At 46.0% G+C, this 19,269-nt stretch overlaps 1 protein-coding gene across 3 annotated transcripts in view; it reads left to right on the forward strand.

Annotated features, from left to right (window-relative positions):
- The first annotated feature begins 15,559 nt into the window (after positions 1-15,559).
- TBXAS1 (thromboxane A synthase 1) overlaps positions 15,560-19,269 on the forward strand; it is a 191,395-nt gene continuing 187,685 nt past the window's right edge. The window contains exon 1 of one of the 3 annotated variants that reach the window (XM_037991158.2): positions 15,560-15,838. In XM_037991158.2, coding sequence (XP_037847086.1) covers positions 15,747-15,838 — 92 coding nt within the window. In that variant the 5' untranslated portion in view covers positions 15,560-15,746. The remainder of the gene's footprint in view (positions 15,839-19,269) is intronic. The other 2 variants (XM_037991157.2, XM_007983129.3) reach the window with 2 other exon arrangements.

Genomic DNA, 19,269 nt, shown 5'->3' on the forward strand with positions numbered 1-19,269 from the left:
CGTCTCTACTAAAAAATACAAAAAACTAGCCGGGCGAGGTGGTGGGTGCCTGTAGTCCCAGCTACTTGGGAGGCTGAGGCAGGAGAATGGCGTAAACCTGGGAGGCGGAGCTTGCAGTGAGCTGAGATCCGGCCACTGTACTCCAGCCTGGGCAACAGAGCGAGACTCCGTCTCAAAAAAAAAAAAAAGAAATACTAGGTTCAGGGATGACAGGCATACAATGTGCATGTATCCTTTTCTGCCAAAATGAGGTGTGAATCAGTTAATGCATTTGAGACCTGGTACCCAAAGCAGCCAGGACGAATGAGGTGAAGAAGGCACAGGGCGGCCCTCAGGTGCCATCTCCTCTCCACTCTACAAAATCAGAAGTCTCTGCTGCGTGCATGTTGTGCGGATGTGGTTTTCATCTTTCTGGCCCTTTTCGATTGACTTTCTTTTGAACTGTTTGTGTGGCATTGATGCTGTCTTCCCCCAGCATGGCCTTTGCTTCTGCCTCTCCTAGATGAAGCACCCCACTGTCCAGATGGTACCATCTCTTCATTACAGGAAAATCATCTAAGTAGAAAGAAATAGCCTTTGAGCCACATCGCTATGTAGTATCGGGAGGAACAGTCTCTATCGACCCTCAGCTCACTTCTCAATCAACTCAGCCTATGGCTCAGACAATTGGTCTGTTCTCCATGAAGACTTAAAATGTGGAGTACACGGTTCCAACCCTCAACCTCTCACTCAGTTTTTCTGGGAAAATTAGCTGGCATGCTACATTTCAGATTCAAAAAGCTGGACTCTCTGATGCCCTCCCCAAGATGCCAGAGCTTTGGGATGAAAACAGTGTCAGGCAAGGAGTTGGGTAGCCTTGTCTTGGCCTAGGTTCATTGAACTGGCCAAGCTTGATTGCAACCGGTTGGTCAAGTGGACACTCAACATGACTTTGCTGGAATCACAAGGTGGTTATTGCCTTCAGAGGAAATAACAGATGTGGAAGTCCTAATACAAGGTGGGAAAATATAGTTCCCTGGAGTTCCAATGAGAGAGTTCCAAGGCCTCACTGAATTAGGGCCTTGGGGAAATATGACACAGATACTGGAGCTGAGCAACAAGAGAAAGGATGTCAAATGAGGAAGTGAGCTCCCCGAAATTGGAGGATTTCAAGCAGAGACCAGGTGCCTAGGTTCCAGGGGTGCTATGAAGGTAGAAGACAGGACTAGGTGCCCAAAGCCTCTGTGTGGTGACCAGACTTTTCCAAAGATTGTAGTTTTTGGCACTGACCTGGAGTCCTCAACAGCTTCTGCATCCTTGGTCTCAACTTGGGTCTGGTGTCCTGGTCCATAGGTGGTGAGCTCCCTGAGCATAGGGTCTTGACCATTGTCTTTCCCTACCACCTGTCTCTGAGCCTTTAACCTAAAGAGTGTTCTACAAGTGTTTTCTGAAGGGATGGTGGCTTGCTGTCTCCTCCAACCCCAGCTGTAAGCTGAAGTCCTGTCTCAAATCCAAACTGTCTACATGATACCGATAAGAAATAGGATATGAATCTCAATTTTGCTACCCAAGGATTTTGATGTTAAGAGAATATAAATTTAAAATCAACATTAGGACTGTGAGTTTGAGACTAAAACCCTGGCCTTGCTGTTCCATGGCCTTAGGAGAAGCACTGGGATCAGGACAGATGGAAAGAGAGAGAGGGAGACAGACGGACAAATAGGGTGCCCTGTAAAGCATCCAGTGGGCAGAGGAGTCCCCGTGGAGTTCCCAGAACTCATCTTAGTGATTTTCCAAGTTCTTAGGCAGCCTGATCAAGTAGGAAGAATAATTTGGTCAACTCCATGAAGTGGTTCCCTCGTTTGAAATGTATGATTCTAATCCGCAGCTCATTCATCACAGCAAAGGCAGTGAATAACACAGCCCAAACTGATTTTGTTGGTAAACACCACCCAACTGTTTTCTTATTAGTTTACCTTGGCAATACCTCTCTATGATGTAATTACGTGAAGTTTCAGAGCCATATTTACTTCCATCCCACACACACCGTATGTTACCTCATCTTCCACTGCCATATTGAGAGAAAGAACACCTCTCAGTTCCTGCAGAAACTTGAAGAATCCTATTGGGAGATAAGACAGACATTGACTCCAAATAGTTGGCTGGTGGAGAAGTGCAGGGGTTAAGACCAGGGCTTCAGTAGGAGGTCACTTCAGAGGAGGAGGAGAGGGAAAGAGGCAACCCCCAGGCAGCAAGTGACCAGGAAAGCAGTAAAGTGATGGCTACTCATTGTGAAAGAACCAAGTTGGAAACAGTTCATATCAATCCTCAGAGAGGGTTGGACAATTCTGGCCAATTTGGTACACCTGTCAGGGAAAGATGGTGGTATTGGCTCTGTGTCCTCACCCCAATCTCATCTCAAATTGTAATCCCCACTTGTCAAGGGAGGGATCTGGTGTGAGGTGATTGGATCATGGGAGCGGTTTCTCCCATGCTGCTCTCATGATAGTGAGTGAGTTCTCATGAGATCTGATGGTTTTATAAGGGGCTCTGTCCGCTTTACACACTCTCTCTCTCTCCTGCTGCCTTGTAAAGAAGGTGCCTGTCTTCCTTTCTGCCATGATTGTAAGTTTCCTGAGGCCTCCCCAGCCATGCAGAACTGTGAGTCAATTAAATCGCTTTTGTTTATAAATTATCCAGTCTCAGGTAGTATCCTTAGAGCCGTGTGAAAATCGGCTAATACAGATGGGAAGCCAGGGTCTCTCCTGGGGAACAGAGGAGCGTGCTTGAGACAAAATAGGGGGAAGTTCATACAGAATCCAAAGAATTGCTGACATGCTGCTGCCCAAATACAGCAACTTCTTCAGACCTCAGGTGTCCCCCAGAGGTGCCATCTTTGAATCTAATGTGTAGATTCTTATTCAGTTGGTCTGGGTAGGGTTTGGACTTTAGAATTTTAAAAGATCTCCCTGGTGCTTCTAATGCACAGGTAGGGTTGAGAAACACACTCTTCTCAAAGAATTGTCCCAGACCAGCAGCATCAGCATCACCTGGGAAATTGGTAGAAATGCAAATTCTAGGGCCCCAACCCAGAATTACTGAATCAGAAACTCTGGCAGTGCTGCCCAGCAATCTGTGTTGTATTTAACGAGTTCTCCAGGTGATTCTGATATTTGCTGAAGTTGAACTACTACAATAGAGATGTTTGAACCTCAGGATGCTCCCACCCCTGCCCCTGCCCCCCACCTTCCTTAATTCTCCAAGAAATTCTGTCTCTGGCTACCCCATCCAGGCTAGGAACCCTGGAGGCTTCCTCGCAAGACTGCGTAGAGCAGGTGGGGAGGGCAACTCCACAGCACTAGTCACCTGTGAGCTGCGTAGACAAGACATTTTCCCAGCAAGTAGAAGTCAAGTGTCCTGGGGAAGCTTCGATTTGCACAGAGTCAGGGTTTAGTTCAATGATTGGGCTTCCTGGACTCCCTCCTCTCCTCGTCCTTCCCAATCAGTTGCCAAGCCCCCAGCTGCTTCATTAAGAAATATCTGAATCCTCCTCCGCTGATCACTGTCTATTTTCTCACTAGTCTCATGCCTCAGCCCTACTTCCTAGATTCCTGTAGGGATCTCCCAGTGGGTCTCCCTTGCTGCTGTCTCCCCCCCGCCACCCCAGGCCCCATCAGTTGTCTTTCTTGACACCACTTGGCACCTGTTCCTTCCTATTCCACCCTGCTTCCCATGTGAGCTTGACACCTGCACATGCATGCACACGTGCCTACTCCACAAGACGCCACCAGCAAATCCTGTGGCCTCTCCTGTGGGTAAAGTCCACGCTCCTCAGCCTGGTATCCAGAGACCCCCCTGCCAGCCCCTCCCTACCACTTCAACCTTATCCCTCACCAACCTGCTTCATGAACATTGTGCTCCAGTCAAACTGGTCTACTGGTAAAACCCCAATAAGATAAGCAAGTAAAATTAGGGCCCATAAGCCTGGAACAGGTACAGGCAGCCACAGGGTGTCCAGTGGAGACAGCTTTAGTAACTTCAAGTGCTCCGGGGTGGGAATGGGTACACTCGGGTCTTTGAGTTAAATAGTATGAAAGTGAGATGATGTGGAGAACTGAACTAAGGACTCAAGGGCTCGAGAACTCACTGCTGTCTCTGCACCTCTTCTTTTCTTTATGGTAGTTCACTCATTATATCTTTCTTAGAAAATCTAGGTTGAGAAATGATTTTATGGTTACTTTAATAAACTGATATATTTCATAGAAAATGAGCCAGGTCCTTGGATCATGGAAACAAACCTTAATTTGTGTCAGGTGTTCTTGCAGAAAGAGTGGTGCCACCTACCTTCATAACATGAAGAGCACCATTGCTACCTGATGGCAGCTACCTAAAACACAGGCAGTAGTACATTCATTCATTTCAGAAACATTTCATGATCACCTACTGAGTGACAAGCAGGCATTCTCCCAGTCACTGGGGATACATTGTTGAATCAGATATAACTCTTCTTCTCAAAAAGCTTACATCTAGAGTGTTGGTAGAGGCAAACTCCCTGGGTAGGATTGGGGTGCTGTGGCAGGACACGGATCAACAATGGATCATCTCTGGGAGGTCCTGGATGGCTACTTGAGGAGGTGATGGCCACTCTAAGTCCTGGAAATGCACAGAAAGGAGTCTGCCTTTTTAGGGGAGGGCGAAGGTATAGGATGGCACAGGGCCTGTTGTAACTCAGGTGGGTGCAGGTACAAGTCAGGCTGGGGTTCAGTACAGAGACCAGTACAGACAGGGATGGAACTGGGATCAGTAAAGACAGGGGCTTGGCCAAATGTTCAAGGTATGAAGGTGTTGGCCAGGCTGACCTCAAGTGATCCACCTGCCTCGGCCTCCCAAAGTGCTGGGATTATAGGTGTGAGCCACCACGCCCAGCCTCCCTGACTCAGTTCTTATTTCTATATTGCCATTCTAGGTGGAGACTGGGGCCTTACCACCTGCTGACATATTTCTTTGGAGGCAGCTGCTGCCGAAACTTTGGATTATCTTCTATTTGAGGGTTTACCATTATTGGGTCTGTGCCTAGGTCACAGTGCCCCCCTTTGCAGGCAGAGTGAATATTTCTGATTTACATTGTTCATTGAAGTGTGGAGAATTGAGCCTTGATTCAAGTAGAAACCAGGCTCTCAGAGGGTCTGATTGGGCCAGTGAGATGAATACCACACACAGATGGCTCCAATGGCTTCACTGAGCTGGGGAAGGCTCCTGGCAGCACATCTAGAGCAGACCCCCAATAACAGCTCAGCATCCTGGGAAAGAGTTGGGAAGACTGGGTCAGATGCTGGCATACCAGCATCTCAGAGGCTAGTCCCTCTCCATCCCTGATCCCTGAACTAGCTACTGGGCTTTGGCTTTTTAGCAGAGGGCTGCAATTGCCACCCTCCAGCCTGTTCTAGTGGCTTGTTTCCTACACAGGAATTGGTGAATTGAGGACATACCCAGAATGGGACCCTACCTGTGGCAGGAATGCTATGTGCTTCCCAAAAGTCCTTCCTTTTCCTCCTGGGCTGGCTCCATTTCTCAACCTCCTTTGCAATTAGGGGTGGTCATGTTTCCAAAGAGTGTGTACACCACTCCCAGGCCTGGCCTATAAAATTCTTCCTTGCATCATCTTTTCTTTTTTCCATTTGCCAGCTAGTTGTGGATGATCCAGCATAGGCATCTGAGGTTCCGAACAGTGGATGACAGGCTCACAAGATGGAGAAAGCCTGAATCCCTGAGTCACTGCATGGAAGGCTGCCTACTGAACATACATATTTGTGCTGTTACATGAGTGAGAGACACAATTCTGTAGTGTGAAGCTCTTGAGATTTGGGGGCCCCTCATTACAATACTTATGCTAGTCATGCTAGTCATTCTTCCCCCAACTCAGTTCTTTTGTTTGTTTGTTGTTTGAGATGGAGTCTCACTCACTCTGTCTCCTAGGCTGGAGTGCAGTGGCACGATCTTGGCTCACTGCAACTTCCACCTCCCAGGTTCAAGCGATTCTCCTGCCTCAGCCTCCCTAGTAACTGGGATTACAGGTGCACGCCACCATGCCCGGCTAATTTTTGTATTTTTAGTAGAGATGGGTTTTCACCATTTTGGCCAGGCTGGTCTGAAGCTCCTGACCTCAAGTGATCCACCTGCCTCAGCCTCCTAAAATGCTGGAATTGCATGTATGAGCCACCACACTCAGCCTCCCCAACTCAGTTCTTATTTCTGTATTGCCATACTAGGTGGAGACTGGGGCCCTACCACCTGCTGACATATTTCTTTGGAGGCATCTGCTGCCAAAACCTTGAATTATCTTTTACTTGAGAGTTTCTATTAGTGGGCTTGTGCCTGGGTCACAGCACCCCCTTTGCTCTGTAGTGGGACTTCCTGGTCCTAACAGCTTGCCTGGAATGCCACTTGTGACCTTGCTATCAATCTCTGGATTCTAACTTTTGCTTTCTGAGCATGCTGTCTGTCTCCTTATGCCTGCTCCCACTCCCACTCCCAGTGACTAGGAGGTGAAAAATGACTGTTTCAGGCACTAGCTTGCCTGAAAGCTCCAAGACTTGCCTTAAGGCAGTCAAGCTGCCTGCTGACTCTCCACTTTTGCAAGGAGAACTATGTCTAGTCATCAACATGTAGCCACATCCAGCCATGAGGAGGGGCGGGAGAGATTTGACAACAACTCAGGAAGTGCTAACATCTGACAAGCTGAGATCATGAGTGTCATAAATTGATAGAGAGGCTGAAATGGGAAGGAGATAGGATGGGCCATGTGTGGTTAGCAACATCAAGAGCAACCTGTAGTTGACAACCTCATTGCTCATCTTCTGCTGACACGTACAGCCAAAGTCTGAATGGTGGCATTGATTCAACTCCCCTGCTGTGTGATGGGAGCACCTGATTGATCTTGACATGCTGATGTTGGGCTATCATTGGAGGAGCTCTGTATTAATTTTAAAAATGAAAATAGATGGGTTACAGTTACCCCTAAATAGCATCAAGTCACGCCACTGCATATAAAGCCCTTCAATTGCTTCCCTTTCCTTTTGGAAGGAAGTAGTGCATTTTTCACATGGTCCACTGGTTCTTAGATGTCCTGACCCTTCTTCATCTCTCCTGTGTCAGCCAGTCCTACCCTTTCCCCTGCTCAATGCCTCCCAACCATGCTGGTGTTCTCTGTATTCTTCATGTGCACCCAGCACAGTGCCAGGCACCCTGTTCAAATTCAATAAATAATTCTTGGATGAATGAATGAGAGGTCAAGCAGGAGATGGCTGCAACCCAGTGAGAGACCACAGAGCTGATATTTGGGTGGGTGCCTCTAAATCTAAGCCCTAAGAAACCTTGTTTGTTCACTGTTACAGTGTCTTCCCATTGCCTAGAACAGTCTCCCATGCCGAGTAGATGCCAAGGCATTTGTTGAACCAATGAAATGAAGTAGAATGAATGGATAAAGGGAGTAGTGGCCAGAATGAGGGAGACTTCACAGGCAGGACCAGCTGGGCTTGCTGACTAACTGGATGTTGAGGTGAGGGGGCTGAGAGAAGTCAAGGATGATCCCACATTTCTGGCTTGGAGCTGAAAGGAAGGAGGTACAATTTACTGAGACAGGGGAGACGGGATGAGGTTAATGGAGGAAGGAGGCTGTGTCAATGTGTCTAGCTTTAGAGATTTGGAGTCGCTAGCATCTGTAGGCTGGTTGTCAGAGGAGGTCCAGTGGGCAGCTGGATATATTGGTCTGAAACTCAGGAATGAGAATTGGGCTGGAGAGAATAGATTTGGGAGTGAACAGCCTGTGATGTTAACGAAAACCGAGTGAATGGATGAGATTGCAATGTGATAGGCGGTGTGGTTGTACAATGATGTATAAAATATGGTCCCTGCCCTCAAGACTAATACAAAATCAAGATTTGACATAGACCTTAAAACTGTTTATGAGCCCATCCATATCTCCATAGCAACCTTGAAGCAAAGTGATAGCTCTGCCCTTACCACAGGCAGGGGAAACACACAGATGGCTGCTGTCTCCCACAAGTCTCCCGCTGCAGGAGACGTTCCCTCTTCCCCGTGGGACCCACAATGAGTGGCACCTGCAAATTCCACTCTTCTAGCCAGTCCATGGGGCCGAAGCGGGGTAGGGGGGGATGTCAGAATCAGCCCTTTCTGTTCAAACCCCCTTTTCTCTAGGTCTTGTCTCTCTACACCCTCCACTTCGCCAAAGCCAGGAAGGAGGTGGCCGTAATGACCACATTGCCACTTTCCCTCGACCTTTTTGTGGCACGAATACTCTAGGTTGTTTCCTGCTTCTTGCAACTGTCCTCCAGTGGCTTCAGTGAAAACAATCACAGACCTTGTGTATTGAGCGCTCCCTATGAGCCAGAGCTCCACTAATCAGGCCACACTAGGAACTCATTTTCCTCTCAACCACTCTAGGCAGTGTGGACAGTTGTTGCCACTTCACAAATGAGAAACCGAGGCTCAGCGAGATCAATTTGTGTTTTAAGATTGTCTAAGCTAGAGTGCGGAAGGGGTAGGATTTGAACACAGGTCATTTGAAAACAAAAAGCTGCATCCCTAAGCAGTAAAATAAGGTCCCTCTGCTAATGATCCTGTTGTCTGCTCGCTCTCTCCTATGCTCTTTCTCTTTCTCTCTCTCTCTCTCTCTCTGGTTATATCTGCTCAATCTTTTTCCACACATCTCTTTGGTATCTCCCTGCAAGGCTGCTCTTCTTGGCGTTGGTTGCCCTACCCCCAACTCCGTGGTTCCCTTCTCAGCACTCTACCTGTTCTCTGTAGCCCACTTTTATCCCTATGGCTTTGCCCCATCGACAAGTAAATGGCTCTCAAAATGAAAACTGTTTCCCTACTTCAGATTTTTCTCCTGACCTCTACCGATCTGGCCACCTCTTGAGCATCTTAATCTGTGGGGTCACCAGAGGCCTCGTGCTCAGTGTGCAGAACACTGAAGCCATGATAGGTTCCTAACACTTGCTTCCTTCCCCGAGTCCTCGTCGTGCTGTATGGCACCATCATGGGCTCACTCAACACAGCCGGACATTCAGGGGCGATCCTTGATGTCCCTCTCTTCTTCACCCCCACACCCAATCAGCAACCAAATACTATGGATTCTGCCTTCCTAGTGATCTTAAAAACCAGCCCTCTCTTGCTCATTTCCACGTCCACTGCCTTATTCAGGCTGCCATCTCCCGCCTAGCTGACCCGCAGCCTCCTGGCTGGTCCTCATGTCAGGTAGAAAGCATCCAATCCACCTCCTGAGTGATATTTCTGGAAGCCAATCTGATCACGTTGCTGCTCAGTTTTACCTCCGACTCTTGCTTTCCCTGACCCTAGCATGAAGCATGAACTTCTTGGCATGGCCCACAGTGCCTTGCAGGATCCGGCCTTTGCGTTTCTCCCCATCCTCCCCACTCACCCCAGCTTCTGATGCCTTTGAGCAAGTGTCAGCTATGCTCCCTCCGAGAAGCACATCTGTCCTACTCTCTTCTGCTTGGTGAATTCATCTGCATAGTCTAAGCTCAGATGTTATTAGATTCAAACCTTTAACCAATCTCCTGTCCTCCTGTTTGTGTCCCCTCTGTGCCCTGCATGTATTTGTGCCATCATAACTATAAGACAGATGGAACTTAGGTGTTTCTATGCCTATTTCCTTATCCTGGAAAGTGAGCTCCTTGTTGGAGAGATGTGGGGTTTATACTCTGGGATTCTCATCTACTGCCAGGTCCCCAGTGAGTATTCAATAAGTGTTTTCTAGAAGGAGTGACGGAACAGAGGAGTCCTCCTAACCTGATCTCCCGCTCTCAGAAATGGAACAGAGTCCATAAAAGGATCATATTGAAGAGACTGGACTGCATTGGGGGTAGCCGAGGTTTTCAGGCTTCCAAAGGGCCCCTAATATCTTTTGCAAGGAGGTGAAGCAGACCCCAAACACATACCACCCATCCTCTGTCTTCCCTCCAGCCACTCTGCACCCTGGAGGGAAACACCAGAGTAAACGATATCATAACCGTGGGCTGGCTCGGTGAACTATGAATATTCTAAACCAAGATGTGATCTTAGATTTAGTGGGAAAAAAACACTGCATGTAAAGCCAAAAGATGGGGGCTTGAGCCTGGCCTCTAGGTTGTGTTACATGTATGACCTCAGGTAGTCGTGGGACATCTCTGAGCTCCAGTTTTATCAACCTGGGAATTAAAAGTATTGGTCACTTACTTCCTGGGGTTGCTCTGAGGCTGAGTAAAGTTAAATGGACAATTTCTTGGTACTTGTATGGTGCTGAGGAAACTCCATTGTCCCTTTACCCAGCATCTTTCATGGCAAAGAGAATGTGCCTGCTGACACCTCTTTCAGCCTCTGTCTCAGCCTCTGCCTCAGTCCTCGCCAGAGACGTCAGACTTAGCACAGAGCAGCTGGGAGCCTTCAGCAGAGAAGGAAGGCACCGCTTAGACATCTGCATGGGCAGTTTTTAAACATAGGGAACATGAAGGAAATACCACAGAATTTATGGAGTGAAAGCTTTAAAAAGAAACACAAGTCTGAAGTCAAAACAGTTGACTCAATTCTCGGGGAGATGTCTGCCTGGAGGTAGGAGGGGGGAAAAAGATAGACTTGGAGTGAGTGGAGACAGGGGAAGCAAAGCTCTGTGGGGAGCCCTACAAAATGGGGCAAGTGGGCACCTCCCCACACAGCTCGAGACAGAAAGTCGGTCCTGCCTGTACACAGGGTGGCACTTCCCAGCATTTTGGAAACACATCTTTGGGCCCAGCTGTTCCACTTTTAAGAATGTCGCTTGAGATAGCCTCATGCAAGGGCACAATAATATATACGAGAATGTCCACTAAAGCCTCATTTGAAGTTGAGAAAACTTGGAAATGACTCGAATGCTGTTTAGCAGAGGACAGGCTAAACAAATTACAACACGTCTGTACAGTGGAGCCTGAAGTAGCAAACGGCGCATGTCTGTAAATATGAACAGGAAAAATATTCATTATACAGTAAGTGAGAAAGACCAGTTGCAGGATGGCACAGGTATGATGATACTGTTTCCATAAAAACTAAAAGTATACCTGTGTCTGTGTGTGCGTGGAAAAACACGAGAGGATAGGTATTAATTTGTGACCAGAGTTTGTCAGTGGGAGTTGGGATTATAGGATATTTTCTGTACAGTTCTGTAGAGTTTTCTTTTCTTTCTTTTTTCATTGAGACAGAGTCTTGCTCTATCATCCAGGCTGAAGTGCAATGGCGCGATCTTGGCTCACTGCAACCTCTACCTCCTGGGTTCAAATGATTCTCCTGCCTCAGCCTCCCAAGTAGCTGGGATTACAGGCACCTGCCATCATGCCTGGCTAATTTTTGTATTTTTAGTAGAGATGGGGTTTTGCCATGTTGGCCAGGCTGGTCTCAAACTCCTGACCTCTGGTGATCCGCCTGCCTCGGCCTCCCAAAGTGCTGGGATTACAGACACGAGTCACTGCGCCCAGCCTGAGTTGATTGTTTTTAATAGACATATTAGTAAAAGAAAAATACACAGAAAATAGTGAAATTAGGGGAAATACAGCAACTGTCTGACCTTCGTCCTAGAAAAACCCTGATCAGTGTCCCTGTATTGCATCACAGATACCAAAATTGTAATACATTCTTCATCATGCTACTGTCCCAGTGAAAACCCTGAGCATCTCTCATTTCTTCCCTTCCACTCTATCCTGGCTAATTTACTGTCCACAATTCACAGAGTATTGTCTCCGCTCTGCGCAGTCACAGAATGGGCGTGGTAACCTCTCCATGGCATTTCTACACATCACAAATCACATAGGAAGGGCTCCAAGAATATTAGAGAAATGAGCAAGTTAACTCAGAGTCTGTGGGGGAGCTGGCAACTCCTCAAGAAAGCTGGACGTCTCCAAGCTGGCCACCAACATTCCACAGCCTCTCCATGACCAGGGTGGGAGCTGTCCTGGATGCACAGTGCCATGTCCACAGGTTGACATGAGGGGCACATTCTAGATCAAGTGCCTGAGAAGGGCTTTGGAGACCTGGATCCTGTCCCTAGACAACTATGGGACCATGTACCAGTCACTTTCCCTTTCTGGGTCTGCGTTTCCACCTCTGTATAAAAGAGTAAGACTTGGTCAGTGTTTCTCAAAGCACTCTCCTTGGAAAACTACAACTGGGATATGTTATAAATGTCCCTGAAGAGGCTTTTGTGGTAAAATACACTTGAGAAATGCAGCTCTCTGCATCGTGCTCTTGGATTCCCAACACATGTTAGCAGGTTAGCGTCTCCAAGGTCCGGCAGTAAATAAACTTACTTATCGATGCTTATACCATGTTTATTTCACCTTGGCATCCTTTAAAATATTTTTTTTCCTGAGCATCTTGGTGATACATACACTGAATTAAGTGTTATCCACAGTCACTTCTCACTCCTTGAATCCATGACCACGATGAGTCACTCTCCATGCCATCCCCTCCATGCTGCCTGCCATCATCCTGCAGTGTTCCTGCAGCTGAATGTGGAGTATTTCAGGTGATCCCTGGAAAAACGAAGCTCTGTTCTGTGAGAGAGAATGGGTTAGCCACTCAGTACAGATCCCAGTGAAATGGGGTGAAGGAGAAGTAGCCTAATGACAAAGGAGAGGGGAGGGGAGTCTAAAAGGGCTTGAACTGCAGCCAGGAGCACCCAGATGGGGTGGTGCAGTTGGGGGACACTAAGTAGGAATAACATGGAGGGACACTAATAAGTGGGGAACTACAGAGGAATAATTTTCATAATACATCTATTAAAAACAGGGAGGCAGGACAAATGGTCAGAAGGAAAGGAAGGTTCTTGGCACCTGTGTGGTTCACTATCTTATTTGTGGCTGTAACTTCTCTCTTCCCTTGGATTTAAATACCAAATTTATGGTGATGGCTTCCACGTTTGAATATAATCTTTCGAGGAAGAGCATGGGCTTTAGAGTCACACAGCCCATGCCTCAATTTCTTCCTCTGTAACATAGAGTTAACCATAAGATTTACCTGCTAGGTGTGTGTATGAGGATTAAATGAGTTGACACATGGGAAAGCTCCTAGAATCATAACTAGTGCATAGTAAGCACTCCTAAATGACATGATCATGATCAATTGTTATTATTCATGTTTTCAGCTGTCAGTCCTCTCTGGCTTGACACTTCCACTCAGATGTCTCCAGGGCATCTCAGGCTTAACAAAACTGAATCAGAATTCTTGATTTTCTCAACAATACCCCACCTTCCCCAGCCTCCCTGTTTCAGTGAATGGCACCTGATATACCTGTAGCTCAAGTTTGGAACCTGAGGGTCAAGTGTGGTCCTCCTTTCCCCTTCCCTTTCATATGCACCCCACCAGGAACTTCTGCAGAGCACAAGAGTCCACCCTCAAAATATATTTTAAGTCCATCTACTTCTTCCCACCTCCCTCCCTTCTCTAGCCAAGCATCCCTTCTCTCTGGGTGAAGGCAGCAGCCTTCTGTGTGCCCTCCCTGTCTTTCTTCTCACTCTTTTCCAGGGAATCTGCACTTGTGGCCACAGCCTTTTGTAACAAATGTACCTGTGACCATCCTAAGACCTGTGGGGGCACAGAAAAGGAAGCCCATAGCTACCTTTGCTAGTTTTTGGTGTCCATTTGCATGAAATGCCTTTTTCCACCCCTTTCCTTTAAATTTATGTGAGTCCTTATGTGTCAGGTGAGCCTCCGGAAGGCAGCAGATAGTTGGTTGGTGAGTTCTTATCCATTCTGCAGTTCTGTATCTTTTAAGTGGAGCATTTAGGCCATTTACATTCAATGTTAGTATTGAAATGTGAGGTACCATTGTATTCATCAGGCTGTTTGTAGCCTGTGTACTCCTTTGTTAGTTTGTTTTTTGCTTTTGTTTTTTAGCTTGTATTTTTGTTTTACAGGTCCTGTGTGATTTATGCTTTAAAGAGGTTCTGTTTTGATGTATTTCCAGGATTTGTTTCAAGATTTAGAGCTCCTTTTACCAGTTCTCGTAGTGGTGGCTTGGTAATGATGAATTCTCTCAGGATTTGTTTGTCTGAAAACGACTGTATCTTTTCTTCATATAAGATGTTTAGTTTCACTGGATACAAAATTCTTGGCTGATAATTGATTTGTTTGAGATGCTGGAGGACAAGGCCCCAATCCCTTCTAGCTTATAGGGTTTCTGCTGAGAAATCTGCTGTTCATCTGATAGGTTTTCCTTTACAGGTTACCTGTTGCTTCTGTCTCACAGCTCTTAAGATTCTTTCCTTTGTCTTAACTTTGGATAACCTGACGACAATGTGCCTGGGCAAAGATCTTTTTGGGATGAATTTCCCACGTGTTCTTTGTGCTTCTCATATTTGGATGTCTAGGTCTCTAGCTAGACTGGGGAACTTTTCCTTGATTATTCCCCCAAATATGTTTTCCAAGCTTTTAGCATTCTCTTCTTCCTCAGGAACACCAATTATTCTTAGGTTTGATCATTTAACATAATCCCAGACTTCTTGGAGGCTTTGTTCATATTTTCTTATTCTTTTTTCTTTGTCTTTGTTTGATTGGGTTAATTCGAAGACCTTGTCTTTGAGCTCTGAATTCCTTTCTTGTACTTGTTCAATTCTATTGCTGAGACTTTCCAGAGCATTTCACATTTCTAAAAGTGTATCCAAAGTTTCCTGAATTTTTGATTATTTTTCTTTAAGCTGTCTAGTTCATTGAATATTTCTCCCATTCAATACTGGGGGTGTCTATTCCAGAGAGGAGGGCCTACTTTTCCCACTTCTGCAATTGGAGCACTCACAGTATTTGGGGTGTCTCCTGGGTCCTACAGGAGCAGTCTGGTTCCTTCAGAGGGTCTGTAGGTCCTCTTGGGATTGCTGGTTTGTTCTTGCAGTTGATCTGGAGCTAAAATTCACCATGGAAGCCTCCAGATGCTGCTCTGTCTGGAGCTGCAATCTAGTCCTGCCACCCATCCACTCTGATCCCCTCCATCTCTCTGTCTACTTTAATCAGATAAGCCCAAAGCTAGAACAAAGGACCCATATATGAGCCTACGGATCTGCCTTCAGACACTTGAGAAACCCTCCAACTCACCGTGAGAACACTGACCCGAATCGGGATCCCTGCTTGGCTCCAACAGCCAGACACTCAGAGAGATCTCAGACCCAGCAACTAATGGACTTGGTGGGATGGTTGTCCTCAAAGCAGCCAGCATTTTTATCAGGATGGCGTCTGATCCCCTATTGTTCTGGGATATTCAGAGTCTCTTGACATGTATCTTCACTTAATTGTGAATTTTAAAAATTGTAGATGGATGTAGATATAGGTATAGAGATTATAGACATAGATATAGATAGACTTCTCTCTTTGAAGACTTCCTCTCAGAGTACAAGTCCATGGTTACAACCATTTTGTTTCTCAGCAAACATGGGGAAGTCTGCTTTTCCTCTCTGAGGAAGTTAACATAAATGTTTATTGACAGTGCAGTCATCAAGGATTAAAATTGCTGATTCATTCCTTTACACTGAAACCCTTTGTTGTGCCCTCCTCTTCCTTCCTCTTTATAGGGAGACACTCTGAGAAAGAGCACATTGTGGGGGCACACTCCATGTGATGTTTATTGATTGCCTGTTCCCTTTTCTACCTGCGGAGCACGGTTCCCATAAGGGCAGCGGGATCAGCCTCCTGTCGCATCTGGAAGACCACCACTCTGGGGTCTCAGAGGAATGATGGAAGCCTTGGGGTTTCTAAAACTGGAAGTGAATGGCCCCATGGTGACGGTGGCCCTGTCAGTGGCTCTCCTGGCCCTTCTGAAGTGGTAAGTGCAGCCAGCCCTAGGGACTGTGACAGCGTCAGCAGTCTCACCCTGGAGCCTTGCTGGTGCCATGGCGGGGTATGCGGGCGTGTGTTTTTCTTCTTTTCTAATCTAGCGGGAGTGAGTATTAGCACAGCTTCAGAATTAAAAGCAAACAGCCAGGTTAATCTTTTGCTAAAATGCATGAGATTGAAGTGTCAGGAAAGGCTGGTGATTCAGTGACTGAGAACGCTACACATAATTAAGTTTGAAAGAGATGGAAAAAGAAACAAATTGGAAAGGCATTAGGTTTGGGTAGAAGTATTTCCTCAAACCCCGTCATATCTCCTCACCTCATTTTTCTAAAATCTTCTGTCCTTGTTGGATTTACAGTGAATTCAGCCTCTTGGTTCATATTACATTTAAAACAAAACAAGACTTAGGAGCTGTTTGGCAAATGTGGACCTCTTCGCGGGAAGTCATTGAGGGGGATTTCTGTAGGTTTAAGGACAAAGTGGTAGATCTAATTTCTCATATTTGATAGAGGGAGATGGATTCTGATGAACATATTGTGTGCAGTTCCCACAAAATTAGAGACCCTGAAAGGATCTCAAACTTGAACTCCGAGTTGCTCCCCTGTGGTTTTGTTAATTCAACAGCAGATTTTCCTAAGCCTGACTCTGGTGTCTGTAGATCGAAGGCCTCATAATATGCTACATTTATGCATATTCACCCTGCCAGTTAAACTTATTAGAGTTACCCATTCAATCAAAAGCACCTGGATTTAGACGGCTCTGGCTTTTGAGGGCAAAGTGGAAAAAATAATGGAGAACCGGAGTCCGAACAGAATTTTAATTTATGTTTTCGGTAGTAATAAAGCCTTCTCTAGATTAATAACTGGGAAAGCACTTTGAAAAGCATCAAGCATTATGCAAATGTGAGGTATTATTCTTTTGGAATTTGCATAGCTGAGAGTGGAATTCACGTTTGATGTTCTATGATGATGAAATTACTTCTTGGAAATTGGCTCTGAAACCCAGCCTCAGTCCCAGTGCTGTTTTTCTTTTTAACTGGTTTAATTATTTTTTTTGAACTTTTTTATCTTATTGTAGCTTATCTTGGATTGAAACTGGCCACATGTAAAACCAAGAGCAAATGGTAGCCCCTTCCCTGCCCCCAGCCCCCAATAATCCATCTTAATGTGTTTTTATGCTCAGGGAAGCCCAAAGCACAGTGTCTGACATGTAGAAAGTGCTTAGTCGATGTCAGCTACTATAATTCACTATCTATCATCTATGTAACCTAAAAGAAAATAAGTCTTTAGTGGTTTAGGTTTATTTTTAATTTCTTACTAACGTGCTTATTCATATCAATCTTATCAATAGCTATGCTCTGACTGTGGTTCTCAAAGTGGACACTTTTTTACACTTTTGTTTCAGTCTTTGTTGTGTCTGAGCCCCTAGCTCAGTTCCTGGCATGTAGGAACACCACACCATTCAGCAGGGCAGCTGTGTGTTTGCTGTCTATTCTTGGGCCATATTAATAACCTGGTTCAAAGATGCAGAGATTAAGATAAATGTACCAAGCAGAAGTGGTAAATAGGAAGTGAGAGCTGACTTCTATTTGTTATCACAAAAATATGTATTAACCTGTTAATGTGTGCCCAATCTTGGGGAGACCCTGGTATAAGGTCAGGGAGCAGGAGATCTGGAGAAGGTGCCCAAGGCAGGGGAGACACAGAGGTTCTGGGGGTGAGCTCGATGTCTAGAGAGGATACTGCAGGAGGAGCGGAGGCAGCAGGAGAGAGGTCGTGGCTCTGGCTCTGGTGCTTTTGGGTCCATCCTTTGATTCAGTGCAAGGGGAACCACCATTGGGCTTTCAACCCTTCTGTTCCAGGTGAGACCCTAGTCAGCCACTAAGCAACAGCCACCAGCTTGAATGAGGTAAGGCCCTCTTCCTGTTACATTCTCTTGAAAGGATGTGTGTGGAAGAGACAGGGGTGCTTGTCCTCCAGTGAGAGGATTCACAGGCAAGGAAAGAGGCAGGTATAGAGACACTTGCAGGAGAAACTGGCAGGGGGAGTGGGTTAAACACTGCAGCACATTAGTCTTTGCTTTAAGTGCTACATGTGCCATCCAGCCAGGTGAGATGGCAGCGAAGAACCTATACCCTGAGAAGGTAAAATCAAATGGGCTGGGTGCGCTGGCTTGTGCCTGTAATCCCAGCACTTTGGGAGGCCAAGGCAGACAGATAACTTGAGGTCAGAAGTTCGAGACCAGCCTGGCCAGCATGGTGAAACTCCATCTCTAGTAAAAATACAAAAATTAGCTGGGCGTGGCAGCAGGTGTCTGTAATCCCAGCTACTTTGGAGACTGAGGCAGGAGAATCACTTGAACCTGGGAGGCAGAGGCTGCAGTAATCTGACATCATGCCACTGCCCTCCAGCCTGGGTGACAAAGAAAGCCTTTGTCTTAAAACAAAAACAAAAACAAAAACAAAAACAAAAAAACAGAAGGATGGAGAGGATCATGGTGGACAGAAAACAGGACTAGATTGCAGCTCTAGACAGAGCAGCATCTGGATGCTTCCATGGTGAATTTTAGCTCCAGATTGACTGCAAGAATAAACCATCAATCCTGAGGGGACCCACAGACCCTCTGAAGGAAGCGGATTGCTCCTGCATGACCCAGGAGACACCCCAGATATTGAGTGCCCCAACTGCAGAGGTGGGAAAGGGAGACCCTCCTCTCCCAACACACTCCCCCAATATTGAATAGGAGAAATATTCTAAGAAATAGATAGCTTAAAGAAAAAACAATCAAAAATTCAGGAAACTTTGGATACACTTTTAGAAATGTGAAATGCTCTGGAAAGTCTCAGCAATAGAATTGAACAAGTACAAGAAAGGAATTCAGAGCTCAAAGACAAGGCCTTCGAATTAACCCAATCAAACAAAGACAAAGAAAAAAGAATAAGAAAATATGAACAAAGCCTCCAAGAAGTCTGGGATTATGTTAAATGACCAAACCTAAGAATAATTGGTGTTCCTGAGGAAGAAGAGAATGCTAAAAGCTTGGAAAACATATTTGGGGGAATAATCAAGGAAAAGTTCCCCAGTCTAGCTAGAGACCTAGACATCCAAATATGAGAAGCACAAAGAACAAGTGGGAAATTCATCCCAAAAAGATCTTTGCCCAGGCACATTGTCATCAGGTTATCCAAAGTTGAGACAAAGGAAAGAATCTGAAGAGCTGTGAGACAGAAGAACCAGGTAACCTGTAAAGGAAAACCAATCAGATGAACCACAGATTTCTCAAAAGAATCCCTACAAGCTAGAAGGGATTGGGGCCTTGTCCTCCAGCATCTCAAACAAATCAATCATCAGCCAAGAATTTTGTATCCAGTGAAACTAAGCATCTTATATGAAGGAAAGATACAGTCATTTTCAGACAAAC

The sequence above is a fragment of the Chlorocebus sabaeus genome, chromosome 21 (genome assembly GCF_047675955.1).
Source record: "Chlorocebus sabaeus isolate Y175 chromosome 21, mChlSab1.0.hap1, whole genome shotgun sequence".
NCBI classification, from domain to species: Eukaryota; Metazoa; Chordata; class Mammalia; order Primates; family Cercopithecidae; genus Chlorocebus; species Chlorocebus sabaeus.